The sequence below is a fragment of the Diadema antillarum genome, unplaced genomic scaffold (assembly GCF_040938485.1).
Source record: "Diadema antillarum isolate AM-2024a unplaced genomic scaffold, OU_Dant_1.0 scf00000139, whole genome shotgun sequence".
Taxonomy (NCBI): Eukaryota; Metazoa; Echinodermata; class Echinoidea; order Diadematoida; family Diadematidae; genus Diadema; species Diadema antillarum.
In genome coordinates, this window is record NW_027271028.1 from 2448087 (window position 1) to 2459273 (window position 11187).

Sequence of the window (11187 nt, forward strand, 5' to 3'; positions counted from 1 at the left end):
ACAAAGCCCGACAAGACCCAAACCCCGAAATTCTCAAAGTAGTTTTGGTGTGCAAGTAGTTGTAGATCGGTCATCGACCTGTTGCCAACCATTTACAAATCATTGCAGACCAGTTGCCGAGCGTCATGCCAAAGTTATGCGGATCATCAACAAAACCTGATGATGACTGCTCACAGAGAGGGTGGAAGATAGTTGGCAACTCTCCGGCGATTTAAGGAAGACCACTAGCGATTGGTCACAGAATGATTGAAATGTTTTTTACTGCCTTCGGGATACATTTAAAGATTACCAGAGGGTACAGACAGAGGACTCTTCGGAAGTATCAGTATTCCACAAGCTATCAACGATAAAATATGTCAGCAGATGGTTCTACCATTTGTTCTTCGACGAGTCCACTCCATGGCTTTAATATCTCTTACAGCAGAGACCAGAAGAAAGAGCCATAGACAGTACAGTACTGCTGGATGCCATGGATCTAAAGGAGGCTGCTGTTTGACTTGAACGTCCTGGAACAAGGTGTAAAGGGAAGCGGTTATACTCTGAAAGATGGTCTTCTTGTCCACCTAATCTTAGCGAATTTTAAGGTCGGTGTCAAAGACATTTTTTTTTAGTTTGTTGTTCTGGATTTTGTGGATCTTGAGGTATGGCCCTGAGGCCCCTGACAATGTAAATGAATGGTTTCAGAATGTAGTAAACGCCAATCAAGTTATGTTTTGGCGCGCAGATGTGTACACTCTACAATAAAAAGATCATTTATTAATACAGTAGTATTGGGGTTTTTTCTGATCGGCGACTGCTGTGTAATAATTGGTACTGGTCAGCAACTGGTTTCTGACAAAAAAAAAAAAATGTTGAGCGCCAGCCATCTCTGAAAACCTAACCTAAAAAGGTCAGCTTGACCAATCGGCAACCGGTTGCCTACCTTTTCACGACCAACTAAAGACCCCGAAAACCTTTTGCCTACCAATTCGGTTCCTATCGATATTATTTTCAGATCGGAATAATGGCGCAAAGTAATCTTGTTTGTGTGTACTGCAAATGCGTATGTGTTCAATGTGACTATTACTTAGTGCATGGGAAGAAAATAACCCTGAAAAACAGCCACTCCAGTAGCTGAATTCAATAATTTGTTGGACTTTGATCGTCTATGTGATGGTTGGACTCCCCTGTGTGTTCAATGTAAATCCCACTTAGAATATGAAAGGAGATAAAAACAACAAGTAGGTCTATATGACAATGAGTAGCGAATTCTTGAATTGAGTTGCTATTTGCTGAAGTCGGGACAGAAACATTGCGTACTACGAGTACCAAACCAAAATGTCGTCCATCATACACGTATCATAATTCTTATGGCAGCAAGCCAAAAGTAAAAATTCCATGAAATGAATTTATGTATACATACAGAATGAACCGAAACCTATCACCGGACACGGAGAGCGCAACTGTTGCCATCTTTTAGGCTGCATCAGCAGAAACGAATGCGGAAGTGATTCCACTTAAATACGTCCGCTTGCGTGGATAAACCACATTGAACAACTTTCATGGGAAGGCCAATTATTATCTACTCTAACTGCTAGAGTTTGTATAAGAAGAGAAAGGATCACCTTAGAGATCGTCGCGCAACTAATACAGATGCAGGCCTTCTTATGCCATAAGTAATTGACAGTCATTGTATTATTTTACCTCTAATGAATATACAGATTATCATACACTGATAATGAAATCCCTTAAATTTAAATGCTTCAAATTTGGCGCAACACAAACAGCGTACAATCTAAAACAAAATAAACCATAGTATCACTGATGCGACAGAAAATCATAAAGTCCGCTCTTTCAAATAAAGCATACACTATACCAGCACATGAATTTGTCGTTAACTATCCCTCTATGATAAGTCATAAAAGTTTATTGGCCCCAAAGTAATGATTATATACCATTTAAATGGCAGACCGTCTTATAACACAAGTTGATTTTAATAATTTCTGGCCCGCGGGGGCACCAGATATAGATGTCGGTCCAACACTTTTAAAGAAATGAAATATATCATTTTGGTGACCGGCCCACCAGAAAATTGTGTGTATTCACGATTCTTTACGTGTTTTTCTCATCCAGATTATAGGGGAGAATAACTCGCGGCGCATATTCCTTGATAACTGCAGCATTAGCTGAGGACGGACATACAACTGAGGACGGACAGTCGTCAACTGTCCGAAACGTTGAGTCTCTTCTATTCTTCTATATTTTCTTGGTTCACAGTCCTCTCAGGACTACGCTCACTCCAGAAAGAATTCTTTTTCTCAATTTCTCACCTCTCATCCGAACTTTCCTTCTATCTTTCTCCTGTCATTCCAACAGTCCTTCTAAGGACTACACATGGTGAACCGCAAACCAAGTGTATCTTGTATACCACACCAAGCAAACATCTTCTCTCAAAAATCATCTATTTTAAGAGTGTATGCATATGTGAATATAAAAAAAAATCATTTGTTACTCATTTCACATGTATTTGTAGATTCACGTTTTTGCAATTATTACAATATGTTCTGCTTGTACATTGTATATAATCTATCTGTTTATTTGATGGAAATGAAATGAAATTTGAACTTAAAATCTATCGTACATCCAAATTTGGCCATTTTTGTTTCCCTTGCGGCCAAATCGTTTCATTCTTATAACAGAACTGGGTATACCTCGATATTTGATACGAAAACTTATCATGAACATTAGGTGTCACAGAATCAATGTAAATGCCTCATTTCGATATTGATTATGTTGGACGTAGTGAGCTGTATTTGATGATACTAGCCCTTATTATACCTTCCGATTTCCACATAATTATTATGATTTATGATTGCATGTATTTCAGTGTGTTTATTTTATTTTCTCACTGTTTTTCCAACATACACTCTGACATAAGTCACAGTATACGTCGTATACAAAGCTTTCATGGTACCTACTAATTCTCACATAATTCATCATTATTTCAATTTTCATCAAATAATTTCATCTTTTCATATTTTTCGTTATCCTTTTAGGCAACCCCATTTCATTAACGGACAAACAAAATGGAAATTTATGATTTGGTGGCCCAAACTGGCCACCAGAAATAATTGCTATGTAGTGTCGAGGCTTGCCTTTAAGCAATGGAAGCTCTTGGACGATAACGTTATGACAAAGTTTCAACATTTTGTTTGTCATTGGTATGATAATAATAATGATAAAAATGCTAACAATGATGATAATAACAGTGATGATAATAATGATAGTGACAATCATATAATGATAACTATAATAATGGTAATGATGATCATAATAACAGTGATGATAATAATGATAGTGACAATCATAATAATGATAACTATAATAATGGTAATGATGATAATAATGATAATTATAGTAAGTATCATTGTTATTATTATTATTGTTGTTATCATTATTATGAGTATTTATCTATTTATTCATTTCATTCATTCATTCATTCATTCTTTCATTCATTCATTCATTCTGTGTTCCGTACATGGTAGTCTCTTCAGTACATAAAACTGCTTTACAAGAGAGCCCTGTATTACATAATGATAAATACAGCCTTATAATGATAATCGTCATCATCATGACATCATCATTATTGTTGTTGTTGTTGTTGTTATTATTATTATTATTATTATTATCCTCATCATCATCATCATCATCATTATAAATGGCGCATTTTCCGTCATGTTCAAATGCATTTTATAATGGAATTACTGATGAAAACAAGCGAGTGTTAGGACGTTCTTGAAAAAGGTTGAGGCATGGCTGGTTGGAGAGAGTTAAGGATATAGGCATCATTGATGTATGGATGCTGGAATGTCGAAGACTGAATTACAAAGAAAATTTTACTCCGTACGTGTTCACTCAATCGCACATCTGCGGCAATGCCTGAAGTGTTGTACAAAAGGTTCTTTTCCTTGCAGTATCATTGCAACGGGAACTACTGAACAAAGTCCGCATTGCACACATAGGCGTGATCGTCATCTTTGGATGGGTTTTGGATGGGTTTTACTTGAGTGGCTATTCATTTTCGAATTGCAGCCCAAACATTAATCAAGGTACAATTGCCTCGAATCGATATACTCGGAGCAAACTACTCGGCGTGACACTTCGGTGGTTTCGGTAATCTTATTCTTCGGACATGCAGTTTTAGCGTAATAGATTAATATCTGTAGTTTTGATTGCCGAGTAATCCATAAAGACAATGGCATGTGACAACCAAACATGAAAGGCCAACAAAGCAAACACTCGTATTAAACATTAAAAACCCAAGTTTGGGCGGGATCAAATGCGATTATTGTCTCGCACCGCGATTCTTCACAAGAAGGTACACATTACGTGAACGGTGGAGGTTTAAGTGCCTTTGCCGTAGGTGATGATCGAAGGAAGCTTTTGGGGTTTTATTTTTACATCATTTATCCGTAAACAGAAATTGAACAGATAAACACATCAAATGCATAAACCTTAAATATATGCTCATAAATGGTTAAATGTGTTCTCATGACGAAAGGAAGAGCAAATCCTATCACAAGTGGTGTCCTCTTCTTGTTTCAGCTACCATGTCGTGATTCGTGATTAAAAAGGCATTAATAGGACACTGGAATTTCATAAAAAACTTACAGCATTCAGGAAAAATGACTATAGCTTTAATGATTATGTTTGGGAAATTTTTGTTCTTCACCAGGTATGCGCTTTCTGTTTGTTATTCTTTCGTCGTTCTCATGTTTCTCACATGTATTTTTCTTAAAGCGCATGAGCACCGAAAGGTGGACCTATGCGCTGTACAAGTAGCCACTATCATTTACAATTTTATCACAGTTATTATTACTATTACTATTATTTACTATTATTACTATTATCATTACTACGAGAAGCACGCATAGTATATGGGATTTATCATGACATCATTTAATGGACCTAATGTAGATAGGTCATTATGTTAAGACATTACACAAAACTTACGCGTCATCATTAAAATGTTCATTGTGCTATCTTTCTTCACTTATGGCCATTTTTGTACAATATGGCTACTATGTTAGTCCGGCTGAACGAAGAAAGTTTATACCGGTTTTATGTAAGGTCAAAATAGATTTCATATTTACCTATATGGGATCATTTTAAGGCTCTCATCAAAGAACATCTTTTTAATTAATGTCGAACAAGAAATACACTCTGGTGAATAATACTTATCTTACCTATTGGAAGGATTTGACACATGGCTGAATAATCGGGGTCTTGTTTTCACATTATCCTCGAAACAGGCGAGCGAATAGAATTATGTTTCCCCCAAAACAAATAAGAAACTCGGAAAGGAATAATGTACAGACCAGGGCTAAAAATAAAGGTTTGTCTGAACTCGAAATTTTGATTTCAGTAGCCACGCTTATGTGAAACAAGACAGTTATACACTCAGCAAAAACAGAAAGTAAACACTTTTTCAAGTTAATATTTCTCATAGAATATTTGGCTAAAAATTAATGTGATATATACCACATTAGGAAAGGTAATTTAATTGGCTGTCGACCTGGTAGGTCAATGAATAGGAAAATTTTACACATGAGTGAACACCTTTGTTTTTCTTTTCAAAGACACAAAAGCAAAAATTGCAAAGATGAACAAGATGTCATTCATGCGTAAATGCTCTTCCACGTAACATTAAGGACAAAAGATAAATTAAATATAATAAAAACGTGACTTACGTTGCACCAATAAATCTATGATTCTCTTCAATTTTGAAGCCCAAAGATCAATAAAGGCTAAAACAATATTGAGGAAAATGAAGATTCTTCGGTTAAATCGAAATTCAAACGAAACGAGAGAAGACGCCATACAAAAGAATTTTAGGAATTTGAATTGATTTCTCAAATTAGGAAAAAATTTATTGTAAATGATATATGGTTCTTAGAGGGGATGGCTAGTAACTGATCAGTGGGAATCAGTGGGAATGCTGGGGGATGATTGTTCCAATCCTTGTGGAATTCATTTAAGAGTACATTATACATCTATTGTTGTGTGAAAATTATTTGCTTCAGAATGGTCTAATATTCGAGTAACGTGCAGTTCAATGTTTCCTATTTAGCATGCCTGTACAGTGACGGTACATTAAACTGCACATTACTTGAATATGAGACCATTCTGCGGAAGCAAATAATTTTCACATAACAATAGATATGTAATGTACTCTTAAATGAATCCCACAAGGATTGGAACAATCATCCCCAAGTATTCCCACTGATTCCCACTGATCAGTTACTAGCCATCCCCTTTACTTTTTCTCATGAATTCTTAAATAACTATATTAAAAAACTGAAATACAGATATTATGTTTATTTCATTATCCTTACTTACACCTTTACTCCCATGACACTTGAAGTTTGAGTTAACAGAAATGTCTTATTTTCCCCTTTTAGTTTTCCACTTTGATTTTGTTTGAGGTTATAAAGAGATAAAAAGAACGAAAACTCATTTTTTTTTCTATTTCACTCATGTCTCTCATTGTGTTAAACTGGTCTTTTGTTATCATTGTTATTTTGAAGGGCATTTCCAATTGAAAGACAATAAATGTCCATTTTTGCGATTTTGACTTTTGTGCCTTGGAGGACAAAAGCGAGTGTGTTCACTCATCATGCGTAAAGTTTGTTTTGACCCATTAGGTTGATAGCTAATCAAATTACCTTTAATATGCTACATAATACATTGGTTTTCATCAAAATTTTCCATGAAAACTATATGAAATCGATATATATCAATATATATATATATATAATTATATACATAACATACTATTTATATGATTAGCCAAATACAGAAGATGAGCTCATTGAAGTGATGCAGGACGTCACGATCATATACGTCCCAGATCCTGATGAAGGCCTGATGACAGGCCGAAAGCTTGATTTAATGGAGAACAAGAGAGCAACTTCCGCCTCAAGTCTTACAGGTTTTATTTCTTTCACTCTCAATTGTATACAATAACATTTAAGACAAGCAAGGCCTCGATACCACGATAACAACTCAGGTAGGTGCTGACAATCGCTTCAAGTTCCATGCTTCTGACACTATCTGAAAATATTTGTTTCACCCATCATTTTTTCTGTACTGGAAACCCTTATCACATTCAAGATCACAACGGAAATTACTTTATTAACGTCATTTACTTTAAATACGTACTTCGAAACCTCGTATTCTTCGACTGTAGGCTTATATTAACCTCTCTATTGCATCCAGGGAAGACGTATGTTTATAGCCTATACATACCCAGGCAAGTGACAAGAAATTTGAGAGTACAAATTATCAAAATAACATTATAGTATTTCAAATTGCCTCGGTTTCATCAGTTAATTTTTGTGCATCACACTAAAAAAAAAGACATCACATCAGCGCCAAAACGAGTTAGACGTGGCTGATAGCTGAATTCAGCCTCCCATCTTCTCATTTCATCAGCCATATTAAATCTGTCATCTGTTCCGATTTCTTAATTTGAATCACTTAGGCCCCAATGGGACCAAAAACATGTGAGGGCAATGGTAACAGATTGCGAAAGAAGACGTTAAGGCAATTTTAACGTTTATTCCCCTTCTAGGCCTACTGTCAAATAATGCTCCTTATTCCTGAGAATATACTCAGTATATTCCTTGGATAGACTCAAAGTAACATTACTGAAATCAGAGAGGACTTAACAACAAAGCCAAAGGCCCTACCAAGCTGCAGTACTTCGTAGAGTTGTTTTCCAGACAGTGGTAAGAGATACTCCTTCCCGTTTTCATCTGTTGCCGCCACTTTTTCCACGTTCTCGGTCATGTGTAGCATGAGTACATCAGTGGAGCGGAAAGTGGTTGGGGCTCCCTCCAAGCTATATGGAGTTACCACTTGGACACAGGAGGGCAAACCCTCGCGACACACTGTCTGGAACGTTCCACGTGGGGATTTAGGTGTGGGAGGCGGTTTCCTACTCCGCGGCCGATTCGGTACTGGCGGACCAGGGCTTTTGCATCGCTAGCCATGTTCCAGTCACGTTATGATGATCAGCTGGTTTCGCAACAATCGCTCGGTGTCATCCCTCGGTACAACTCTTCAGCTGTCAAATAAAATCTGAGGAGAAACTACCAACGAGATTTTGTATTCTTGTTTTCTTGTTCGTTACAGATTCATACACGCTTCCATGACTTCTGACTCTATGGAGTCAGATATGCGAAACCATCCACAGAAGTGGGAGTAGTACTGTTATTCGCACTTCAGTAAGTCTCGCGAAATATGAAATGAGTAAGGCCGTGCGTATACTTCACCCTTGCATTAGTGTCCCTTGCAAGACTGTGTCACTTCCTAAAGATGTGAATGACCATCCCCTCCAAAGATACTCAGCGTAGTCTTCCACGTGAACATGATCGATGGGCATAATGCACATAATCTGGGACGAAACTCCACTACCACAACTAGAGGCAGTCAGAAATGGGACGTGAAAGGTGTCAGCATTGCTCAAGCACGTAGGACACACACGAAGAGAAAATGCTATGTGTATTGCACACAGATTTCATGCATGCTTTGTAAAGTAGGGGAAACGATATTGTACTGAGGAGTGGCGCGCTACGGAACTAATACACTCAACTTGCGGTAGAGCTAAATAAGTTTCTGAAAAAAGAATTCATCGACCTTAGCAGCCCGAACGTTTCAGGAAACTGAAATTGAAGCACAACCTGCAGTTAAATTGATTCTGAAAACTCGACAGTGAACTTAACAGAACATCGATTAAGTTACATTAAAATCGGAAAGGAAATAAGAATATTTATAGGAATTTTTTTTTTTATATTTGATTTCGTTTTCTTATACTTCCTTCTGTTTTTACATATCCCTGATGTATTGCAATAATTTATAATTCCTTACATGTGGGAAGTTGCTGAAAGCAACTAGATTCGCATTCGCAAAAACCTTAACTTTAACCTAAAGTTATCAAGAAGGCATGACACAAAATGATGGTTTTACGAAAACGCGTCAACAGAATTTGTATATTGTGAATTGTATAATTACACCCACTGGCAATGCGCCAATCGTTCTTTTGTATCAATTTAAGGCATCCTGCCAAAGGCTCTTTAAGTTTGTCATCAACGAAAAAATGGGATTTTCCCTAATTTCCCAAAAAAAAGAAGATAAAGAATATAACACTGTAATTTCCGGGGTTTGTGTCATGCATAATATTACAGTGTTTTACAGAATTATAAGATGTGTTTCATACAGGTTCCTGAAATCCTGCGTGATGTCCTTAATTCTTCGTCTACACTACAAGGATTTTTATTGTATGTGTGTGAGAGTGACTCTTAGTCTGTCTGTCTGTCTGTCTGTGTTTGCGTAACTTTAAAGAAGAAATCCGCTCCACAATTAATCAATTTCATAAGAAAGATGAAAAGAGATTCCGTGCAGAACAGTGCAAAAATGATCAAAATCGGATAAGAAATATTTAAAGGAAGTTATGACATTCTGAAATGTCAATTTTCTTTAAACACTTAATTCTTGACCAGTCCTTATGAATATTCAAATCAGCAGATTGATGATGACGTGCTGTCACAATTTCTTATTCATTTCATATACAGAAATGACAAAAATCTCATATTTCAGCTGTATAAATGTAAGACTTGCCATAAAACCCAAAATAAAAAAGAACAAATGCTACCTCTGATTTATTTTTGGTATGGGAATATGCTTTTACTTGTACTAGCTAAGAACGACAATTTGTTTTCAACATTTCATATAATAAACATACATAAAGTATTGTGAGGACGTGACATATTTTTAAAATTCCTCTTTAGTCGTTATTATTTCATCCATTGTTTTTGTTTTCTTAAATATGCTATATTGTTACAAATATATTTGATTTACAATTTGCAAATTATTGTATAATCTATTTCTCCATTTAATGTTTCATACTTTATTTTTATGCTTACGTTGTGTAATCCATTTGTTCATTTTTTTTTTTCATTTGACCACTGTACAAAATCATATACATCTGTTTTTTCTTAATTTGCTGTTATGTATAGAGATATTTACGTTGTATTTGTTCATTGTTCTGTTTGTATACGCTGTATTCTTACCTGTACGTGGACCCCTTTGGAAAGCAGCCTTGAGCTGAAAGGGCTATCCACCCTATGAATGGAAATGAATAAATAGATAAAACTGGTCAAGAAATGTTTTACGAAAAAATGTGAAATTTCAAAACATTACATTTTCCTTAACTTGTATCCGATTTTGGTCATTTTTTAACGTTCTGTATATCAGATGGATAGGGAATTTTTTCCTCTTTCTTTTGGAGTTCATTTTTTTTGGGGGGGGGTGGATTTCCTCTTTAATACTCGATTACTGTCGTAATATAATTATTCTCATGACTTCGAGCATGGACTTCCTGTCTCAAGCATTGGCCGTGAAGACTTTATACGACGAAGAATACGCGGATACGCTAACTCGTTTCCTTGCACAAGGAAAGTGATGTAAGTGAGAGGCTGGTAAATAGTTGAGCAATGGATAGACAGACAAACAGAAAGAGTGAGTGCAAGACAAAACAATAAAAAAAAAACTATAAAAAATGGAAGGGGAGAAAATGTGTGCTAACTGAAATATCTTACAATAGATTCTTCCTGACCACCCGTCTTCAGTATGGGACTGCATGTTGACTGCACTGAAATAAATTAGAACTTAATGTGTTTTGATGAGCAATTTCAAGCATACATGATTACCAAAGAATTTTCATATTTGTATTAATCCTTCCACACGAGAGAAAAAAAAATCTTTGTTTTATTGTTTTATTGCGTTTTTGCCAGAGACATAAAGTCATGACAAACTAGAAATGCTGCTTTTGAGACTGGTATGCCTCGATTCGCCATGTCGCATTGTTCTCCTGCAGTAGGTCTACAGTGCATCTTGAAATGACTGTTCCACATGATTGGCACTAAATGACATGTCTTACAATTGGCAAAACCACAAACGTGTGGAGTGTTTACATTCCTTGAGCCATTGTTTTTGTTTGTTTTTTAATGGCTATATTGTTTCAGAGAGCATGTGTTCAGGAATTTGTGCATGCAAAGTCTTAGGATGATCTGAATCTCATCATGAAGATTGTTTTAAAGTTTCCAACTCCTTGTTTTGTGTGCATATGTAATGAAGAATAAGGTG

At 36.1% G+C, this 11187-nt stretch overlaps 1 protein-coding gene across 1 annotated transcript in view; it reads right to left on the minus strand.

Annotated features, from left to right (window-relative positions):
• The window catches only part of LOC139721173 (uncharacterized), a 35793-nt gene extending 27804 nt beyond the window's left edge, over window positions 1-7989 (minus strand). The window contains exon 1 of the mRNA XM_071632500.1: window positions 7731-7989. Coding sequence (XP_071488601.1) covers window positions 7731-7839 — 109 coding nt within the window. The 5' untranslated portion in view covers window positions 7840-7989. The remainder of the gene's footprint in view (window positions 1-7730) is intronic.
• Window positions 7990-11187: the final 3198 nt, after the last annotated feature.